The sequence below is a fragment of the Aspergillus chevalieri genome, chromosome 4 (genome assembly GCF_016861735.1).
Source record: "Aspergillus chevalieri M1 DNA, chromosome 4, nearly complete sequence".
NCBI classification, from domain to species: Eukaryota; Fungi; Ascomycota; class Eurotiomycetes; order Eurotiales; family Aspergillaceae; genus Aspergillus; species Aspergillus chevalieri.
The window spans coordinates 1,019,633-1,041,895 of NC_057365.1; the positions used below are offsets into that span (position 1 = coordinate 1,019,633).

Here is a 22,263-nt window from a genome sequence, read left to right on the forward strand (position 1 = left end):
CCAAGGCCGTATTATGCAACGTTCAGTCAATCACCATCTAGCTGAGGTACCGTTAGCAGAGCAAGAACGAAGCATCAAGATACTACTCACATGAGACATGGAGGCCCAATCTATTCGAGAAAACAGATGCCATCATGGCAGACTCCAGGCGAACATTGCTCATCGTTGTGGCAGTTGACATCCTTGTTGGTGTCCTGCGTATCGCGCTTCTCCGGCGGCGGGATAGGACCGAAGGAGGTACGGTTCATGCGTTCGTGTTCATTTTCGTGGAAGGCGCCGGGGAGAGAGTCGGGAAGGGCGGCTTCCGTAGTAAGTGACTGGGTTAGTATTGAAGGATTCGAGGGGACTGGGGCTGAGGCTGGGGCTGAGGGCTTACCGTCGATAGCAATATTGAGGACTGGGAGAGCAGCAGAAGTCACCATGGTGACGAAGATGGAAAGGGAGAGAAGCTTCATTGTGACGGCAGTTGGTGAGCTGTAGCCACAAGAGTAGTTTAGAAGGTGGAGGTATTCTCAGTGAGAAGAAGAGTGAGGATGGTCAGAGGAAGGAGAAGAGAAACAGAGAAGTGAGGGTTTCTATATCACAGAATGAGGTACAAACAATACATACAAGTTAGTGACTTCTCACTTGCTGCATTGCTATAAAGGGAATTGTCTGATTCAATTCACTGTTGAGATAGGCTTTGAAGAATAAGCCCTATGGGGAGCTCCATCCTGTTATGGTGGTCAATAGTATAGATGCGCTTTGTCTAATCTTCTTGGCGACGACAAGAGTTATAACATCTGAGTGATGATAATTAGATTATATTTGAGTATCTTCTCCAGCACAGCATTAGATACTGGCATGTTTATTTGAACAGGCTCGAAACCGCTTTCACCATGACCTTGTTCTACGACGTGCTTATATCAACATACCACCTCACAACGAACGGAATCGAACGACAGATAATATGCCACGGGAGATCGACTAAAATGTGGAATCAACCCAGTACGAGCTCTATGCCGGCCCTTTATTGAACCCTGGCCAACGTGGTACACCGCGACAATTTCAACCAGATGTAACCAGAGAAAAGCATGGCGGAAACTGTCAAAGAAGAACAGATGATTCTTTTGTTCTCAGATTTCGGTAGGAGATCCGACGATGAGCGGCTGATCGACACAACGAACCCAGCGCTGTTACTGGGAATGGGCTTGGATAAGTGCTTATTATTAGGATTTTTAGATGGCTTTGTTTGCCTTATAGACTTATTTATTAATTTGCAAGTGAACACTCTAAGGCAAGATGGCCGAGTGGTCTAAGGCGCTGTGTTTAGGCCGCAGTACGAAAGTGCGAGGGTTCGAATCCCTCTCTTGTCAATATGAAAAGTGTTCTTTTTTTTTTTTTGACTTTCTTTAAGTCTCTTCTTAATTTCCCTCAGTGTACTCTTTCTCTTCTTCACAGCGTTTCCTTCTCCATCATTTCCTTATCCTTTTGCCCTTCTTTGCGCCCGAGTAACTCATGCAGAAGCAACTCTGACCGCTGTTCGCTCGCGGGGATGGATATCAGATCCGCGTGAACCCCGCACTGATTGGTCATGTACTGATACACTGCAGTTCAAGAGGATTGCCTCTGCTGGACCTCCTGTTACGGTAGTATGAGCCGAAGTTCAGCCGGCCAGGAGGGGTCTGATATTATGGTGGGGTTGTGTGGATTGAGTTATGTCATGTGAATTGACTGATTGACCTCAATTCCTTCTCTTATTATCTTTTTTTTCCCCACAACTCTCTACACTCATTTACGACACTTGGTAGTTGAAGGCATGATGGCGCCAGATAACCACACAGCAGAGCAGATAGAACCTCTGCTACCGAGTGATGCGGGCAGAGCTGACTATGGAATCGCGACAGACCGCCAGATTGACCAGGAGACTCAGGAAGAGCCGGAGCACCAGGCGGAGAGATGGAATGAGCCTCGTATCAATGCCTGGAGGGTTTTGGCGACTTATTACAGTTTCATAGTCGTGGGTGCCAATGATGGTTCGTATGGTGTATGTATCAACCCCTCGTGGTCTGTGAGCTTGGCTAACTCGTCGCAGGCTTTGATTCCTTATGTATGTTGAATGGATCGCATGATTGTCAATTCGAACTGACAAAATAGCTCCAAAAATACTACAATGCCGACTACGCCGCTGTATCCGTAGTCTTCCTCTCCTCCTTCATCGGCTACGCCACAGCGGCACTAATCAACCACTCAATACACGTCCGATTCGGACAGCATGGGGTCGCCATTCTAGGATGTGGTATGCACATTATCGCCTATCTCGCCGTTACCCGCCATCCCCCGTATCCCATCTTGATCGCCATCTTCATCCTGGCCGGTCTCGGAAATGGCGTCATTGATGCCTCGTGGAATGCCTGGATCGGCGCAATGGCAGACAGCAGCATGGTGATGGGTCTCTTGCACGCGTTTTATGGTCTGGGCGCGGCCTTGGCGCCGTTGATTGCAACTACGCTATTCACTAAGAGCGGATGGCAATGGTATGAATTTTATTATATCATGGCGCTGGCAGGAGCCGTCGAGTTTGTGACTTCTGTCGTGGCATTCTGGAACGCCAGGGGAGCAGCAGCCCATGCTGTGGAAACTGCTCCCACAGACGATGAGCAAATACAATCGCAGCAGCAAAAGAGTCCCACAGTCCAGGCTCTAGCACTGCCATCCACATGGATCATCAGCGCCTATCTGTTCGTCTACGTCGGCAGCGAAGTCACAGTCGGGGGCTGGCTTTTCACCTTTCTCGTCGACCTTCGCCACACAGCTCCGTTCGCCGCTGGAATTGCCAACTTCGCCTACTGGGCTGGTATAACCGGCGGACGGGTGGTTCTCGGCTTCCTCACACCATACCTCAAGAAGCAAAAGACTGCCGTAACGCTATACCTAATCGGCTGCGTCGCCGCACAGCTTATTTTTTACACAGTCGACAACTTCGTCGCGTCCGCCGTCGCAGTCACATGTCTGGGCTTCTTCCTCGGTCCGTTATTCCCTGAAGCTGTTATCGCGCAGACCAGGATCCTCCCGAAACATCTGCACGTCGCAGCGGTTGGATTCGCGTGTGCGCTAGGCAGTGCGGGCGGCTGCACGTTTCCGTTCATTACTGGTGCTATCGCGAAATCGCAGGGCATTGGGGTTCTGCAGCCGATGGTGTTGGTGATGCTCTGTCTTTGTTTGGGACTGTGGTTGTCGCTGCCGACGAAGCCGCCGGCTGCTAGGAGGGCTGCGAATGGAGCTGCTGTATAATATTGGCAATAAGGATTTATCATGAATGGCATTTGTGAGTAGCATTGAAATAAACGGATTGACCGAGTTTCTATGGTATTGCTTGGTAGACTTGCGGCCACACTGTGCCGCGGCTTCTGTTCTGGAAACAACGGCAGGGCAAGGTTAGACGGCAACCGCGAAATGATGACTTCCACATCCTGCAAGGTTGATTGAAGCTTTTTCATCCTTCCGCAAGACTCTGTTAGTCAAGTTCGCGCAGCCAATATTTGAACGTTTGCGTCTTGACCATCCATACCGTGTCCTCCGCACCGTTACCAAGTGCTCATATACCTTCTACGATGGTCTTGCCTGCGGCGCCCATTGTGCTGTACATCTGCATCTCAATCGTCCGTACCTTGTCCTCTGCAGCATTACCAAGTGCTCCCATACCTTCTGTCGCGCTATTCCTCTGTGTTTGCCGCGAAGGGCCCGAGAGAGATCTCGTGTTGGCATTGTCTTGAGAATTCTGGATATTTGAGGAGGTGGTTGGATAGTTGATATATCAATCACGTCATTGATTCAAAATGGAACTTGACTTTGCTCGAAGTCTAACAGGCGAGGCTCATAGAGGATATTGTTCCGTAAAAAGTGTGGTGGCAGGATTGGAGTCGGAAATTACATCTCGCTGACCTTATCCAGACCCGTCCGGGCCCGACCCCGACAGGGATAACGCGACCGTCTTCGATACCACTTCAGCTGAACGTATAGCCTTGAAACTGGAAGAGCTCGATAAAGATGGTGCGTTGATGAAACCGCTTCTCGGAGAGATTGAAGCGCGCATGAGTATTTATAGGAAGCTCTGGCAAGGTGACCCTGAGACCAGCATCATGAGCAGCGTTGGTTTTTGTGTGGATGATCTAAGGGTATTTCTTGCGAATGAGGCTAAGGTCTTTCCTGCTGCTGATTTGACGGCGATTGTTCTGCAATGGGCGGAAATACTGATAGGAGAGCGAAGACGTCGCATTGGAAGATTTGGAAAGAACTTTCAGCCTTAACCCTATGGGATTCCAAGGAGAAATCAAAGAGGCTCTGCCGCCGATGTTAAAGAAACGTGCACTGGACCGGGCCGCACTCATCTTAGAAACACGGGCAGAATGGTACCAGGTCTCACGTTTAGCCAGCTGAAGAGACGCGTCGATATGGACATGAGGATTATGCGACATCAGAGGCCCAGGGCCCAAACGCCAAAAAAGGAAAGACCGCGCCTTGGCTGCTCTTCTTTCGACTGCCGTTCTTCATCCTTATACGCATTTCTTCTCTCAACCGCTCCATGGCTTTGGTTGATGTGCTTTGTATTCTTAGCGATAGCGTGAGTACTATTGTTCTCTTTGTGTTGTTTTTCATCGGTTCCTTGCCTTATATACACCCTTCCACCACTTACTTCCACTCGCCGGAACGTCATTTACGCATTGCAGTGTGTGATGCAGATGCTGGTTGAATAGCTTGTTGCTCCACTTTGTATAATTCCTTGAACTATGGCATGCCGTACACTTTGAGTACGATAAATGGTGCGATTTTCATTGTGTTTGGCAGCAATAAATGAATTGAGCACTCCTATAACACAAATGAAATATGACGATTTCCCGGGTATTGGAACTTCGCGAGAAGGCTATACGCTACGCGAAGCTGGGTGAGGGTATCTTCGTTTTGTTCCACGAAGTGAATGAACGAGTATATAGTCAGTTGTATTTGCCACGTTAAAACTCGAATAAGCTAGGGCTTGGGGTCTTGTCAGTGTATTGGTTACTCCATAGACATCAATCTATATTTTACGTAACGTCCGCGACTACCGATGTAGATAGTTTATCACAGTTCTGGCGGATATTGGGTTGCTATTTGACCGATACAAACAAGAGCACAAATGCCACTCACTCTATCTGTCAAGCCGCACGGCGGATGAGCCGCGAAGCACAGAACTTGTTACATTGTGCCAAATAGGATTAGCTTGAGATGGCTTGACTGCATTGAACCGTCCCAGGGGTACGGTCTGTTCGGATTTGCTTCAGTCGAGTTTCCAAAGCTCCGGTGTCAGACGTACCGGGCATTGAGGGCATTCAATCCTCTTTAATGCCCAAGCCGAGCTTCCGCTAATCTGACACGACATGCTCGGCACCAAGATGGCCATCAGCGATGGTGCTATCCATATACCGGAGGCATCGGAAATGTCTTCCAAACGGACTATCGTCATACCTCACCCGGTTGATGGCAGATACGCTTATCATTATGTATACTTACTGTTGAATAACCTTATTTACTTAGATTGACAAGAAACAGAGTAGTAAGAAACGGCGACAAATAATCATCTCACTCGGAAGCCGGGCTCTATACAACACCGGAACAGCTTTCAGCGTAGCAACTTGCTACGGAGGGCTTATCTGGCCATGCTAACAGTAAAAGACCGGCCGCTCACCGGCTCAATGCGGTTCTTGGAAAATGGCAAATCGGTCATGTTTCAACTTCATCTCCGTAATAGCACGTGTGGCTGCAATGCGTTCATCCTGCATTCTGACCGCATGTATATACGGACTGCCCGTTATCGAATCGGACGAGGATGAGAAATTCAGATTGCATGCTATATGGCGATCTTCCCGTAAACAGCCTTGAGCCATATAATAATAGAAAAGAGGTTCTACTCAGTCTCAACACAGATCGTCTTGATATTGGGAAGACCGCTACACAAAATGATTTCTTACGTCTGTTGAGTTTTACAGTCTTTTACGAGATACTAGATAGTTCTGCTCTTAGATTCTTTCGATCCGTTATGAATATTCCTATTACTTTGAACAAAATCACGATAATATCGAAAACCTGTATCGTATATTTCATTTTCTCTTGGAATTTATCATGTTATAGCGCTCATCATTCACCAGGCTGAAAACCAAATTCGGCGAGATGGGTGCTTCCAATTGGAAACCATTTGGACATATCCGGATTTTCCACCTAGTTATTCCACTATGTATGTATGGAATATACACTCAGAGACATTGCACTTGCTACACTGGATACCGATCAACAATAGTTTCGACTCACCGGACAGTGTCTCCTTGGATGATTTGCTGAATATAAAGCTCGGAGAGGAGGGTATCGCAACCGTTGTTTACTTCTTGGCTGACCAGTCCATTGTTATCCTAACTTTATCATTATCACCTAAGGGAATTACAGCTCGGCTGCTGCGTAGTAATTGAAGTCCCTGCAGTATACAGGCAACAACAGCTCTACACTGACAACTCGCATCAGTAGAATGCAAACCCCGACCAGAATTCCTCGATACCGAGCGAGCTCGTAAGGAAACCACATATATCGGTATTAGAGTCTACTTGAAAAGTGGCTAAATATCGATTAGTTACTCCCTTCCATATGTTGCGGATAGCTGTTTCTGGCTGTTTAATTTTGGCTTATGGCATAGACAGAATTTCCGGTGCAAATACGCCGAGCAAGGTCACATGAGGGACAGGGATTAAATTCATCAGACATTTAAACTCATGCTTTGTTGTTCTTCTTCGTATTTCTCGGATTATTGTCTATTGTCCCTGTGACAGCTTCATGCATCTATTCCTGCCCAGTACGATGCAGATTCAATGGCAAACAACATTCCGGCCTTTCTCCTTCCAACTCCATAATTGGCTACTTGAAGATTCCTCGGCGCTTACTTGCTTTGATCTTGCATTGGAAAGGCGGCAAACAATACTATTCTTCATGCACTCGCGTTACACGACCGTCGAATGCATATACCCGTCGGCTAATTGAGCTAAAAGAGAGAAATGGCTTTTGCAATATATGTAGTGCTTACTGCAGTTCCTTCCGGTCTGACTATCGGGAATTATTCCGACTTTTCCGTTACTTTCGCTGTCATCGTGTCCTCGGTCCTTCGGAGCACATCCAAATCCTCCTTGTCACCCGAGTCGTCGGTAGGCTAACCGTGGGTCTTGTCAATTTCAGCTGCGGCATCAACCCATAAACTATATAGTACCCAAGGTTCAGCGCTTAGTTTGTACTAGCAATCTAAACAGCTAGCATTTACTAAATATGCCTTATTACCTCGTAAGTCCCATCCGAACAGCTCTTAAGACATATCCTAATTTGGCCCTGTGTTAGCGCCTTAACGTGCGCTTCAGCGACTTCTCGGAATGCGCATATATTGAGGATATGTACTATACTCCCTTTACTATACTCGCTCCTACTGTACGCTTACTACAAATCTAACAGTCCACCAGAGTTAGGAGAAGGTTCGCTGAAGTGGGTGCAAAGCTTGCGGCATTTGAGCGCTTTCCAAACTATCCTCCCAAGGTCTCCACTGTGTATGTACTATTTCCGTTGCATGGTTCTTGCTCTTGATGCAATCCGTTGATTGGGGGCTGATAAATTCCAGAATAGAAGTGCCATCCAACGTGCATGTGTATCAGTTGAAGATGATAGACTTTCCGAGGGGTATTAGGTTCGAGCTTCAACCACTGGATGCCTGAGTTTCTAGAGGGGCGTGTCTCGTATTTGATGCATAGCTTGTGGCCGGGATAGGGTGTCAGGACTAGACGAATTTAGGGCTCGAGACGAAGCCTTTGCTTGCCTCTGTTCAGTCCACTGAAATGTCAATTATTGAATATCTATAGCCTACTCATTAATCTCAAAAACAAATAGTTTATTTACTTGCTATTCAGATTTTCATTGACCATTCTGGTTTTGTCCATGGATGCTCATTGGGCATGATGGCAGTTTACCAACCTGTAAATTAGCCTGGGAAAATTGGCTTAATAATGTATACTGCTACACCTTAACAGTTTCTTACTGTCAGAGGAACATAAGTGTCTATGTGCCATACAAAAAGCGAATTACGAAGTTTCCAAATGTTGAATTCATTCAATCGTCCCTGGAGCTCCTGAAAGCGGCATTGCAAGACTATCCCTGCCTAGTGTGTGCGCTAACAGTACTCGATGCGCTATGAGCCCTTTTCGGACCAGTGAAAGAGTTACCGGGGGCTCGGACGCAGAAGGTCATGGGATAATAAGAACAGTGATATGAAACACCTTCCGTCAATGCTAAGAACCGTGTCCTATCTGACTTATCATACTCGAGATTTACCGTTCCGGCATATCGATTGGACAACGTGTGCAGTACCCACTGATCTGCTTAGGTGAGATATAGTGTGCATAAACTATTCTGTCAAGATGCATCTGTGCTGCATGCCATGTGGTCCTAATTGAAATTTCCCCTCAGTTAAGAACCCAGTCACTAATCGACAAAAATGGTATTTAACAGATAAAGATTTCTGCCCAACAACAAATTGATTTTCAGTGATCCCCCCCTAATCAAGCTCAATTATCTTCATCTTGAGACCTGCTACACTGGCGCAAATGCAAAGGCTTGTAAGTCAACACCTCTAGTTGGATGAGGCCTGGAAGGAAGTTGGAATGCCGTGTAAGATGTTAAGCCGTTCATTAGATAGTCGTTGTTCGGTATGCCGATGCTGCGGCGTTTCGGAGATTTCACAATAACCTGGGATATGTGTATTTCTCTCCATCCTTTCATATTATTTCTAGAGCTGCATACATATCTAACAACCTACCAGACTGGCGACAAAATATGGTGAAAAGGGTGCTTCAGGCTTTCAACCGATGACACCAGGAACGGGTCTTTCCGAGAGTACCACGTATGGCTGTTGTTTTTCTGTTTATGGCAATTACTGATTGGACATACAGCTTCACAGCACCTGATACTGTTCCAATTGAGGAGCTACAGGCGATACGGCTAGGAGAGGGTCTTTATCCGGTTGTTATACAGGTTTTGTGATAGTCTCTGGTAGCTCCACTTTTTGCTTCTTCTTCTTCTTCCTTTTTTTCCTTGTCTTCTCTCATTCACTTCTTCCTCTTGTACTTATAATGAGAGTTTTATGCATCAACGTCATAGCAATTAGGGCTATACCGGGCAGTGATGTTTTCTCTACGAAAAGGGTTTTTACTTCGTCTTCTAATCCCGCTCTCACCATTGTCTGTGATGCGGCTTCTCATTTTGTGCTCTAACTGCGTCTCAATAGCATCATACCACAATTCTAAATGGAGAGACGCGTGCACAAACATAAAGGGACAACTACTCACGAAAAGAACTTCTAAAACATGGCCAAGCGGTAGACTTAGATCAAATTTGCTATTCTGCTGTCTTTGATTTCTGTACCAATAGCGTAGCTTGTATATGTGTACAACTTTTGATTCAGACCGACCCCTCCTCGAAACATAATTCGACGACACTTGCAGCAACCGTGGTCCAATTAAGCAGCTTCCGGGCCGTTTCTCTGCAAATGCACGAAGAGGATTCCGGCGCGATCTGAGACTCTTAGGTGAGATGGGAACTCAGCCTCGTTCAGAATTCTAACGAATAGGCGCCTTCGGTCCACGTAGTAGCGCAAATAGTCTACTGCATGTCTCCTGATGCAGCAGACCTATCGTATGCCTCGGGCTACGCTCACCGACTCTGAAACATGGGACTTTCTGCTTGACAAGCGCGAAGAGTTTCAATTTGATCACTCTGTGTCCTTCATCCCGGCCTAACCTGCATTATGGGTCAGTGATCTGATCTGACAAACTAGAGGCATGCTTTCCGCATCGTATCTGAATCTATTGTTTTCCCGCCGATTTGATGCTAGACCGTTCTGCGTCGGTCTGTAGGACAGAAATTCTGGAGCTCGAGGTATATAATGAACATACCTCTACAAATACCATGAGATCAATCGACCTCGGTCACCTTCCTTGATAAGTCGCAGCACAAGAGGAGCAAAGTAGCGCAGTGCAGAATGACCCAATATGTTCGTTTTTCCTGCTGAATTTTGCGAAAACAGAGTGCTGATTCAATGTTACACCTAGAGGTGCATGATCGTTTACAGCCCCGACGCTTATGAGAAATATGCCCAAGATATTGAATACATGTACTACTTTACATCATATGATCAGATATATTGTACGTCTAACATATTACCAGAACGAAGGTCAAATTCGGTAACTTGGGTGCTTTGCATTTCAATCAATTCATTGAAACTCCAAGACCGGGTCCACTTAGCCATTTTACTATGTATGTCTGATGTTTCCGGATCTATGCTAGATACTGACATGATCCAGGTTCTGGGTACCAGATAATGTTCCATTGAATGATCTGCGAAATGTACAACTGGCACCAGGTATACGGACCGAGGTCACTGAAGTGATATTATGAGGTGAATATTATGTGATAATAACTGAGAGTTACTGTATGACTTCAAAATGGCTGGAGCGTATGTCTATAATTATGTTCGAGTGTAAAGAATACTCTATAAAGCTCGTTTATCCGTATTTCTTCACATTTCATCTCACCATTATTTACATAGAAGCATTCTGATAATAGTCAGCATGGCACAAAAAAAGCGTTGAGAGAGTGGAAACGGAAGGATAGGGCATTTTGTTCTTAGCCATACTGAGGTAATTATAGCCAAAGGAGCAGGTATTAGCTCCGACGTCTATCAACTCAAGCCCGAACGGTGCGTTCTTAATTCAATTCCTAATAACAATACTGTAATATTATGCCTGCCGCGCTATCTATGTGATAACGCATGCTCCTGGACATCTCCGTAATCTGGATCTGTTATCCAATCAGGCTCAATGAAAGCATTGATGTACATCTTGTGCATGCTACGTGTCCCCCCGCAGTTCCTGATTTCCCCACAACTCCTTGCTCGAAGGCATATAAAGGGATAAGCCTAACCGTGACCCGAACCAACAGCCACCGCATCACCCTCATATTCGAATTCCGGTCCAGAAATATCACGGCACAAAATGACCAAATATGTTTGCTTAGCCCCACCCGAATTGAATCTAGTCTTCCAACCCAAATCATTAACTCAATACGACCTTTAGAGGCTAACAATCCGCTACGCCCCTGGAGCCGACAGTAAATATGCTGCAGGCATTGAGAATATGTACAAACGCTTCTCCCATTACCAGCCATAGGATGTCTTGTCTAACAGGCTACCAGAGCGAGAACCAAATTCGGTGCAAAGGGTGTGTTGAGGTTTCAACGATTCGCTTTTAATTCAGGGTACCCTCCTTTTCATATTACACTGCAAGTCTACGGCTCTTCGAACTAGTTGTTTATATTGACTACTGACAAATATCAGGTTTGAGGCATCGGACAGTGTCTCATTGGAGGAACTGCAGAGTGTGCAATTGGCAGAGGGTGTTATAACTCAGGTTCAACGAGTGGACCGTCCTGCAGAGAGATAGGTGTAGCTGTTAATAATATTATTATGTACCAACATGTATCTATTGTACTCCGATAATCGTCACATCTAAATTTAGGCATCTACACACTTTGTAGACCTGAAGAGATCCGAATACCAACACATGGGAATTTCCAGTAAACGGAGGCAGGGAATCGGTATTGATATTTTTTGTTCTACATATACATGCTCTTATATCTATTATTGCACCGAGGCCTCGCTCCTTGGGCTGTATCATGGTATACCTCGAGCACGACTGCTCTATCTGTCATTCATTTTGGATGAAGTACGATTAAGAAACAGTAATAATAAAAAAAAAAGGCATCAGACGGTCATCGACATCCGTTACCACTCAATTTGAGATTGGCTCCCATAATCGATGCGCAAGCTAAACATTCTCTAGTGAGTCAAACGGCTTTCCGAAGTCTTTCCGCCGGAAGATCGGTAGATGTATACTAGAATCAGGACCAATCATATTGAAAGGTGAAAGACATAACCGTTTGCAGTCTAATGCATACTTCTGAGCTACTTGGATGCCCATGGGCAGAATTGGTTCTAACTAGTTCATGTTTAAACTATATCTATTTAAGTTCTTAAGCCTGATGGACCTGTAATGCAGAATCTCAAGACCATATTGACATCTCCGATGTTTATATCCATCTTTTTAACGACTAATATAACATCTTACATTAGTTGAAATATTTGCTGGTATCGGACGGTGCGTTACTGGAAACATTGTATCAGTACATTCGCAGCAGCCCTGACGTCCATCAGAGCCGTACGTCATATATAGAGGAAAAGTACTACTCCTCTGTTCAATAGGTCCCCTGCAAGCCCAGAGTCTATCAGCAATTTTAACACCTGTGAAATCCTACCACTCCCGGTCCCGCATACCTTGGGTGAGTCAGTTTGATAACATTATAGAGCTACACAAAATCGCATACTGATCATAATATGAATTATGCCTGCTCTACATAATCACTTCCTTATATACTTGTACTTTGGAAGCCCATGGACAATCTTCGAACAAATTTATAGCGTGCCAGCAAGAGATCGTCAGTCAGCCACTGTGGATCGTCCCTGGCCAATTACACAGCACTATGATATCTCGGGCAATATGGGAAGGATTGGCGTGAAATGAGCCCCTCGTTTAGCTGAGATTTTGGGTCAGCTCGGTTCAGCTATGACATAGCCGGCGGAACTCAGGTCATAGTAGATATAAGAACCCCAGACGAATTCAACTGATAAACAATATTCTCACCACCATTTCCGAGTCAAAAATGTCATTATACGTTGGTTGGATTCTTCTCTACCTATACAAAGCATAACAGAATTAACACATTCTACTCTCCATAGAGAGCCAGCATCCGCCTCACAGAAGACGAAGCCTACGCGCAACATGGCAGAAATATTGAGACTTTGTACTACCCCATCCTTAAAAGCATACCATCTGCCAACAAACATACCTAATAGTTTCACGGAGTTCAAAAAAAGCTTGGTGGGAAGGGAGGCTCAGACTTTACTCACATGATTTCGACCCGCAGCTATCCTCCTACCCATACCCTGGGGTATGAACAAGATTCTGAGACTTTATTGCTGTTTCTCTTGAATACTAATAGTAAATCAGATTTCAAGCATCAGACAACGTCTCACTAAAAGACCTGCAGAGTGTGGAGCTGACAGATGGTATCGTTATTGACGTTCAGTCCGCGAATTGTTGAGCAAGTGGATGCTGTTGGAGAGTCAGTCTAGCAAGGAATGATATAAACAATGCCAATAACAACGGGAATCAAATTTTATTCACTGAAGAGCCTTCGGAGCACAGATAAAAGAATATCAAACACCGATGAGATGGACTTTTCCCTTAATCTACCCATCTTTGCTCACTAATCATGTACTCCGTTGGCTCACAACTATGGACCAATTGCAGTTTAAATTATGATGCGTTATGGAAATTGTATTTACATTCTTGGTGACACTGGGACTTACTACCCCTCCTTCAATTTTGCCCCGCCCTATATTATTTGTGGTTTACCACCGCACACTATGACATAGGATCTTGTCTTAGCTGAAAATAGACAACCTCCTGCTGCATTTAAAACATCAACCGTTATATCGCTTCTAGTTCACGTACGGCTCTTCTACTGCTGCGCATAACGAAAAAAGAATATTCAGCCAGCGACATGTATCACTTCATCTACGGTGGACTGGGTCCCAGCACCGGAAATATTGTCGTCAGGAAGAGATTCAAATGGAAAGTGTTATTGAATAAAGAGAGACGGTTAAGTTCAGCTCCCAACAATTTCTCATAAGCAAGTAGAATGTTGCGCCTGTCATAGTACTGTAGACGCTCTGCAGATCTCTGCATCATACGTGGCCCCTATGTACCTTCCCCTCAGCTGAAGGCGATCCCACTATAAAACAATGAACCTGTTCCTGACTGCTCTATAAATACATGTCGTATTAGGGCTTCCATAGTAGGGATGATGCGGCAGACGCTTCAGGTCATAGCTGAGGACCATAGGGAACACCAGCAAGAGTAGTCCGATACGATAACATATTATTGGTAAAGGTCATCGGAGACTTTGCGATGGATCATCCATACGTCAGGGGAGGAACCGATAGATAGACCTTCGTGGTCAACATATTGAGTGTTTACCTAGGGCTCTGTCAACCTATCAGGCGGGAAATGTCTGGTCTCTTTTGTTTGAAAGCCCTGCAATAGCTGGAGAATGCAAGACATTCCTTAATATGGCAATCATGGGAGGCGTTGTAATCGTATGTTTGTAACGTAACCGCGGCGAAATTCCTGCCTCTCAAAATGTTGTCACGGACAAAATGACGTTGGGCTTTATACCAATTCCAGGTGTCAAGCCTGTAGGTCAGAATTTCAATAGAAGAAATCATTTGCTTAGAGGGGAGAGTCTTTTCGATGACTTCATATTGAGGCCAGAATCGCGTCCCATATACAGGATGCGTTATCCGTCGAAGCCCTAATGATAACGTACTTCATAGTAGCTTATTGGCCATCGAAAAATTAGAATCAAGCCTCGCTTAGTTAACTAAGTGAGCTGGTTTATGTCACGCGAGTTATTGTTCTATTCGCTCACCACACGGAGCTACACCTGGAACGAGCGATAAACTCACCAAATAGGAGCGAACCGGACTGAATGATGTATTATGGCGTCAAAAGACTCACAAGATCACAAAGTCGAGACCTACAGATTCACCTACCTGTAGACGAAAACAATATGACCCAATGGAATACAGGAATAGCCACCAGTATATTACGTCATGAATAGCGCGGGATGGGGACTCAAATGATACAGAGAAAGTCCTGCTTTGTTACAAGTACAAATACTACTCCAGTATTCCAAGATATTGGTCGACAGTTGAAGTCGATTATTTCCCTTCCACGACTCGTCAGATCATATATTCGCAATGGCTTCTTCCAATCACTACAAGACAATTAACCCGGCAACAGGCCAACTCGTGAGATCTTTTCCAGACAGCACCGATCTTGACGTCAGTAAAGCACTGAGCACTGCTCAAGAATGCTTTGAGAAGGACTGGAGGTGGCGTACCGCCAGCTCTAGAGCAGAGATTATGACGCGCGCGGCTGGTCTCATCAGGGACCGCACTGCACAGCTAGCTGAGATTGCAACCAAGGACATGGGTAAATTATACACCGAAGCATGCTATGAAGTTTCACTGTCAGCCGATATTCTGGAGTACTTTGCCGTGAATGCTGAGAGTTTCCTGAGACCGACAACTGTCCAGGAGCGCGGAAGCGGAGCTGTGGCGGAAGTTGTTTCTGAGCCCATCGGTATTATTGTTGCCGTCGAACCTTGGAATTACCCCTACTATCAACTTGCACGCGTCGCAGGACCACAGTTGATGGCTGGCAATGTGGTGCTAGCGAAGCATGCAGCATCAGTGCCCCAATGTGCACTCGCCTTCGCGAAGATCTTCGAAGATGCTGGTGCGCCCCCTGGGGCCTACACGAACATCTTTGGTTCCCGATCGCAGATGAATCAATTAGTCGATGATTTCCGTGTGCGTGGCGTCACGCTTACAGGTAGCGAGGCGGCCGGCGCAGGCGTCGCCGAACGTGCCGGACGACACCTAAAGAAAGTTGTCCTTGAATTAGGCGGGTCTGATCCTTTCGTAGTGCTCGAAGATGCGAACCTGGAGGCTGCTATATCACGGGCTAGTAGTGGTCGCTTGGTGGCTATGGGTCAAGTTTGTGCCGCGCCTAAACGGTTCATCGTTGTCGGTAAAGAACGTGGTGATCTCTTTCTTGAGGGTGTGAAGCAACACTTCAGCTCCCTAGAAGCTGGAGATCCGATGGACCCGAAAACGACGATTGGTCCAGTTTTCTCCGAAAGCGCTTTGCAAACCTTGCTGGAGCAGATCCATCGAGCCGTGGAACACGGCGCCACACTAGTGTGCGGTGGTAAACGTATCGACCGCCCGGGCTTTTATCTCGAGCCTACCATCCTTACAAATATTTCGGCTGAGAACCCTATTTACAAGGAAGAGATGTTTGGTCCAGTGGCAATGATGTTCTCCGTCGACACAGATGATGCGGCAGTTGAACTCGCGAACGCCACTAGATACGGTCTTGGCTCGTCTGTTAATAGCGAGGACCCCAAGCACGCCCGTGCGGTAGCTGACAGGATTGATGCGGGAATGGTGTTCATCAATTCGTGCACTGTCACGCTTCCTGAGTTGCCTTTCGGGGGCATTAAAAACTCTGGCTTCGGCAGGGAATTGTCTGACTTGGGATTCAGTGAATTTCTGAACAAAAAACTTATTCGGATGGCGCCGACGAACTAGTTATCTCACTTAAAAAGCTTGTCCGGGTGGTAGAATGAGAGATCCTTTCTGTCTGACCAGAATTTACACTGACAATTTGTGTTTACCAAATGGCTGCCATTTTCGGCTGTCATTTGGTAACACGTGATCCATGCCTTTCTGTCAGAGTTGCGGCTTAGTCAGGGTCGAAAGTACGTAACTAACTATCAAGCGCACGTATATGGTCGAGGTCTCTGATTTGTGCAAATGAAGCTATCTAGGATCCTATATAAGACCGTAGCTACCTAACAGAGTATTCTAAGCGAATGTGCGGTTTTAACAGCAATAAGGGCAAAGGAATGAATAAGCTGCTTGCGCCATATGATATCAGTGAGGCATAAATCAGGCATCAGTTGGTATTGTTCGGTAAGGAACCTCTCTATTCCGACACTTTCACCACGGCCATGTGTGTTTACGACCACGCACCCCGACCCCGACTCCTTGTTTCAGGGCCCCACTGCGGGCGTTCCCATCCTTCTCGGTCTTTCGACGAAGGATCACCTTTTGCTTCACCATCACGGCTGCAGTCGCCGTTCCGTGACGGCGCCGACAATGGCCTCATGGCACTACATTAGAGGCCAGGCCGCCATGGCGCCCACTCTTTTATTGTGGCCTCTTCCCATGTTTGTCCCTCAATTTCCAGTCATCCTGCCATCTTCCTGTCTCCCATTCATATTATCATTCTGGGTTCCTGTATTTACGAGCTTCTTTTTCCATATACCAGTTTCCGCATTACTGCATGAACAAAAAGAAGCTCGCTCACTGCTTTATACTTGCTCTCTAGCTTTGCCGTATCTTCGTCTCGCTTCCCACCCCCCTCTCCATACAAAACCAGTGTTTGTTCGTTATCTAATTCCGTCGAATTCAAGCGATGAAACGCCCACGGTCCCGACTGAATAGACATGTGGGAAGTAACCGTGGCGTAGATAACATCACAAGTAGCGGTACTGTGCACTTATGGGATGTTCCATGAGACGACTCGAGGGATTGTTGTTTGTCGAGACGAGCACGTTGCCATGCGCGGGGCTGACAACTTGGAATGCGTTGTTTGGATTACGGGGTTTGAAGAGGTTGGAGGAGGTAGATGTTGTGCTTGTGCAGGGGACGGGGGGTGTTTCTCTTTTTGCGATGCAGGTGTGTCTTTTTCTATTTCCCTTGGGGTTGGGTTATGGCTGACAAGGGAGTAGTTTGCGCGGGCAGCGGGAGAGACTGTAATAACGACGACGAGCAGTGAAGCTAAAGCGCCGAAACTTGCTTCCTTGGATGCGCATCATGTGCTTAACTACAAGACGGATCCAAGTTGGGCGAAACCGCCAAACAGCTCATACCCGACAAAAAGGGCGTACATCTCGTTGTTGATGTTGGCGGACTTGCGATAATCGCTCAATCGCTCAAGGCCGTAAGGCCTGATGAGTTGATTTCAGTGACTGTATTACTGGGTGACTTGCCCGACGCAGCGCGGACGGCTACGTTGTTGGAGTGTCTGGTAAGACCCTATATTGCGAGAAGTGTGGTGCTGGGAACGAGGGAGCAGTTTGAGGAGATGAATCGGTTTGTGGAGGAGAAAAGGGTTAGGCCGGTTGTTGATGAGAGGGTGTTTGGTTTAGGGGAGGCGAAGGAGGCGTATGGGTAAATGATGGGGCAGGGGCATTTTTCGAAGGTTTCTATTCAGATTCTGGGATGATGCATACGTGAAGTGTAGATTCCGTATATTACGTGACTCGTACATATGCTATCTAGTAAAGTGTCCATTACAGTTTCACCTGCCCCGGAGCACAGCATGCCTTCTCCGGGTGCAGCGTTGACTTGTTGAACAGCTGGTTCGACTGCGGAACATCCAACGCTGGGTTCTTTGTGAAGAACCCATCCGGCTTGAGCATAACGCTGACCTTTTCCATAGGCATGACCGGGAAATCCTCAATACGGGGGTTATGCGTGAGTCCGAAAGTGTGCCACAACACAACATCCTCGTTCTCAACAGGGTCCTTCCGCGCAACCATCTCTTCCACACCATGAGACTGCTTGCTTTGGTTGGTGAACTCCCCAGCCGCGAAGAGTTCTCCGTCGCGGTAGCGGGTCACCCAGATCGGCTTCGTGGCGAACACGGCGCGCTTAAGTCCGAATGAGTTCTTGCTTGCCAGCATCATTTGTGCGGGCGATGTTTGGAGCTTGTAGGCGATGGGGTGGTACGTGATGGGGTTGATGATGTTGTCGTTGCGGATCTTGAATACACGGTGACGGTCGACGCTCGTTTGTGCTGTGCTGCTTGTTTTGAAGACGGTTTGTTCCGTGGTATATCCGACCTTGTACGGATTGTTTTCGTCTTCGGGCATCGGAACGGAGTCTTCGTAATAAATTGTGTTTTGGTTTCCGTCAAGAGCGGGATCAATTCGGAAGGAGAACATGTGCTGGTGGAATGGAGCCATAACGCCGGGGCCGACGTTTGTTCCCCATGGAACGGTCGTTCCGGGCTTCTCATTGTCGAAAGGAACGGTGGAGAGAATACCAGTTGCCCTCACTTCGAGCTCGACATTGGCAGCCTGATCGAAAATGAAGGCAAAGATGTACTCATAGTTGCCAACTGTGCAGATCATCTGCGCCACTAGTTGGCGGTTCCGGACAACAGTCGCAGCGCCGGTACGATAGTTTGTGTGCTTGTGTTGCAGGCCATTATCCTGCTCGTGGAGGCAAATGACGTTCTTCAGCTGGATAGGCGTTCCCTTCGAGTCAGCGCGGAAGCCGTCAAAGTACTTGATGTGGCCGAGACAATCACATCCAAGTGTGAGCTCGTTCGCTGTGATACCGAAGCCGACGTCTCCAACGTCAAACGCTTGCTTGCGGTGGAAGGGAGCACGAGGGTCTATTGGTCAGCCTAAATATTGTGGTAGAGCAAGAAGTCAGAACATACGTCCGTAAGGAACCGTCATCTCCGACACCGACAGCCGGTAGAAAACACTCCGTCCGTCATAGTTCAGGTTGTGGATGACCATCCCCTCCCGGGTATTAAACCCAACCCGGAACTTCCACTTCTGCCATGAAACCTCATTTCCGTTCACAGAGAACGAAGCACCCTCCGGCTGCTGCACGATATACGGCTTCAAGTCATTGCGCAAAGGCTCCTCGAGCAATTCATGTGCATACTGGATTCCCGGAACTGGTCTCCATGGTTGCGTCTCAACGCTGCTATGATCAGGAGTAGAGGGCAAGTAATCAATCCGTACCAGTTGTCTGGTAAGACCGTCAAAGACAGGAGAGAACTTGCACGGATGCGCATAGTGGTTGTTTTGCGGGTGGTCCGTGGCAACAATGTACATGTAGCACTGGAACAAACGACGAGACTCGTTCTGGTCATCTGTTCCGTAGATCCAGGGATCGTTGCAAACTCTCATGCCGGATGGGAGCTGCATCTTGGCGATCTCAGCCTGGACAGCAGGGTGGTTGAGACAGAGTTGTTCGATTTCGATCATTTCGTCCACGTCGACAGGGGGCTGTCACGTTAGCATCCATGTACCCCATGAAGTATATCCAACTCACCTGAATATCCTTCGGCATCTCATTCAAAGACACAACAGCTCTCGTCGAAGCATTCAGCAATGCCTTACAGAATGCCCCGGTGTCCAACCGGTGGAACAAAGCAATCAAAAACCGCGCCGGCTTCGGCGGAAGAGGCTTCCCCAAGCGCTCAGCCTCAATATACGGCACGACATCCTTCTTGATAGGCTCTTGAATATCAATCCGCTTGTACCGCAGGTCAACGCCAGGGAGAGCGGCCTGCAGGAGTTTGGTGGCAAGCTGGATTTCCCCGGGTGTGATGGGGTCGAAGGGGTGTAATCCGGACATGGTGATACAGGAGTTGACACCAACTAGGGATAAATTGTAGAATATGTGAATACAAGAAAAGAAGAGCCATGAGGTGAGGGACAACGGCTTATATAGACGAGGTGTTGGCCATGCATTGCTGCGATGCCTGGGGCTGCTGATCGTCTGTCCCACTGCGGAACGGAGGTCGAAACTGTGCTTGACTCTTATTGGGTGATATGTCCTTCGGCGTATCTCCTGCCCTGATAGGCTTAGCGTACTTCTATAGGAGCATCTATGATTGGCTGATATTTTGGTTATCTACATTGCCAAATCGGGTTATGCGGAGGAGAGCCGGGGTAAAAGTACATCGGAGCCAGTCAGATGGGAGAATGTCCATAGTACTATCATCTGATATTTACACAATAGAGGGCTAGCACCAATTCAAAAAAACATAAATATCGTATACCCAATAACCACTGTTCCCAGCCCGCCTGTCGCAGCCCATGCACCCGCTCTATCCTTCAGCGTAAGCGGTCTCCACTGCCCCGGCAGCTCAGCGGAAGTCCTTCCTGTCCCGGCAGAACTATCGCCGTCACTCGATCCACCAGTTCTATCCGTTAACGGGCCCCCAACCGTGTCCAGTAGATTGGCCTGGATCACTTCCAGAGCGGACATTTGTTGGCCAACACCCATAGTTCCATCATAGGACCCCTTAGTCCAGCTGGTACCGCAGTATGTTCCTGTATCGCCACCAAGGCACTGCGCTGCCGCAGCCTTTGCACTGGGTCGCAGACGAGAGACGACGGTGTCGTACGTGAAGGGTGCGATTTTGGCAATGTCGCCCATCCACCGGCCTAGGTATGCTTTGAAGGAGGTCGAGTCGGTGGTGCACGCTTCTTGGGGCTCGCAGGCGGATTCGTACATGACGTTCTTTGATGTTTGGTTCTTGGAGAAGAAGACGTGTTGTGCGTTGAGTAGACCGGTGATTCGCTTCTCCCATTTCTGGGCTCCGTTTGTCTGCTTCGTTAGTATTAGAAGTTGTTAATGGAGGTTGAAACATACCAAATTCCACATATGGGCTGCTCCGTGCAAAAACACCCCATTGTTATACGTCCACTGTATATGGTTGATATCCGAGCAATTGTTCGTCTCGCTCGTCCCGTCATAAACTTGGTATTTCTCCCCAAGCAGTCCCACGGCTTCAGCCCAGTCCCAGGTATTCTCTGCCCATTCCGCATAGGTGATATTGCCCGTATACCGTGCCAGCCGTGCCGCGAGATCGAAGAAACAGCCGTTCGAAATAGCATTCTTGTACTCGTATCCGCTGTTGAATGAATATATCTGCCATTTCAACCCTCCATTGCAGGTTTCCATATCCCATCTCGCAGCTTGTTCGTTAAACACGGCTTGCGCCATCGCTAGCCATGATGGCTTATCCTCTTCCGGATTAGGGAAATTGGACTCCGCAGCCATCATGGCCGTGAATGCCCAGAAAGCCTGGTCATCGTTCCCTTCAGTCCGGGTCTGGTTCGTCGGCATGAGGTCGCCGTTCTCGCCTGCTTGGTGCAGGATTGCTTGCTTGGTGATATCATTGTATGTCGTGTCGCCGGTGTAGGTCCAGTAATTGATCAATGTCCCAAAGAAAGCTCCTGCTTCCCACCAGTAGTATGGATCTGGGAGGTTCCCGGGTACGTCTCCTGTGTTGTTGCCGGTGTAGAAACTGACGAGGTCCCAGGCGAGTTGGCTGGCGACGTTTTTGATGCTGTCTGTTGGCCATATGGATTAGTTCCGCCTTGTTACTAGTTCATGTCCAGCGAATGGAGGTCTGACTTACCTTCATCAGTGACATCAAGCTCAATCGCATCTACCTGGGTGCCGATGAAGCACCATAACGCAGCCAGGTATACCCAGACAGAGTTCACCGATATGCTAATGAACCTCATCGCTCCAAGCCACAATTGGCAGTATACACAGTGCGGAACGGATGATAGCCATGGCAATACGGGGAAAAGGAAAACTCGTTCGAGATATGGGAGGTTACCAAGGGAGGGATGGATTCCCATTGAGGGCCGCAT

The 22,263-nt window shown here is 47.4% G+C and overlaps 7 protein-coding genes and 1 non-coding gene across 8 annotated transcripts; 5 read left to right on the forward strand and 3 right to left on the reverse strand.

Annotated features, from left to right (window-relative positions):
* Window positions 1–110: 110 nt before the first annotated feature.
* Window positions 111–455, reverse strand: ACHE_40355A (uncharacterized protein; the record flags this gene model as incomplete). The annotated part of the gene is made up of 1 exon (XM_043278545.1): window positions 111–455. The coding sequence occupies one exon, from the start codon at window positions 453–455 to the stop codon at window positions 111–113; it is 345 nt and encodes a 114-aa protein (XP_043136313.1).
* Window positions 456–1,275: 820 nt separating this feature from the next.
* On the forward strand, window positions 1,276–1,355 carry ACHE_t40004S. The gene has a single exon. It is a non-coding gene; the product is annotated as a tRNA-Leu (tRNA).
* Window positions 1,356–1,798: 443 nt separating this feature from the next.
* On the forward strand, window positions 1,799–3,273 carry ACHE_40356S (uncharacterized protein; the record flags this gene model as incomplete). Its single annotated transcript, XM_043278546.1, has 3 exons — window positions 1,799–2,026; window positions 2,075–2,089; window positions 2,137–3,273. The coding sequence occupies 3 exons, from the start codon at window positions 1,799–1,801 to the stop codon at window positions 3,271–3,273; spliced, it is 1,380 nt and encodes a 459-aa protein (XP_043136314.1).
* A 7,814-nt stretch (window positions 3,274–11,087) lies between these two features.
* ACHE_40357S (uncharacterized protein) lies at window positions 11,088–11,534 on the forward strand (the record flags this gene model as incomplete). Its single annotated transcript, XM_043278547.1, has 4 exons — window positions 11,088–11,099; window positions 11,169–11,230; window positions 11,287–11,373; window positions 11,429–11,534. 4 exons carry the CDS (start codon window positions 11,088–11,090, stop codon window positions 11,532–11,534), a joined length of 267 nt encoding a protein of 88 aa, XP_043136315.1.
* Window positions 11,535–14,971: 3,437 nt separating this feature from the next.
* On the forward strand, window positions 14,972–16,369 carry ACHE_40358S (NAD-dependent succinate-semialdehyde dehydrogenase; the record flags this gene model as incomplete). Its single annotated transcript, XM_043278548.1, has 1 exon — window positions 14,972–16,369. The coding sequence occupies one exon, from the start codon at window positions 14,972–14,974 to the stop codon at window positions 16,367–16,369; it is 1,398 nt and encodes a 465-aa protein (XP_043136316.1).
* Window positions 16,370–17,344: 975 nt separating this feature from the next.
* Window positions 17,345–17,766, forward strand: ACHE_40360S (uncharacterized protein; the record flags this gene model as incomplete). Its single annotated transcript, XM_043278549.1, has 2 exons — window positions 17,345–17,521; window positions 17,575–17,766. 2 exons carry the CDS (start codon window positions 17,345–17,347, stop codon window positions 17,764–17,766), a joined length of 369 nt encoding a protein of 122 aa, XP_043136317.1.
* A 372-nt stretch (window positions 17,767–18,138) lies between these two features.
* ACHE_40359A (copper amine oxidase) lies at window positions 18,139–20,227 on the reverse strand (the record flags this gene model as incomplete). Its single annotated transcript, XM_043278550.1, has 3 exons — window positions 18,139–19,247; window positions 19,296–19,875; window positions 19,922–20,227. The coding sequence occupies 3 exons, from the start codon at window positions 20,225–20,227 to the stop codon at window positions 18,139–18,141; spliced, it is 1,995 nt and encodes a 664-aa protein (XP_043136318.1).
* Window positions 20,228–20,629: 402 nt separating this feature from the next.
* On the reverse strand, window positions 20,630–22,131 carry DCW1_1 (glycoside hydrolase family 76 protein; the record flags this gene model as incomplete). Its single annotated transcript, XM_043278551.1, has 3 exons — window positions 20,630–21,205; window positions 21,251–21,954; window positions 22,023–22,131. The coding sequence occupies 3 exons, from the start codon at window positions 22,129–22,131 to the stop codon at window positions 20,630–20,632; spliced, it is 1,389 nt and encodes a 462-aa protein (XP_043136319.1).
* Between the last annotated feature and the right edge of the window lie 132 nt (window positions 22,132–22,263).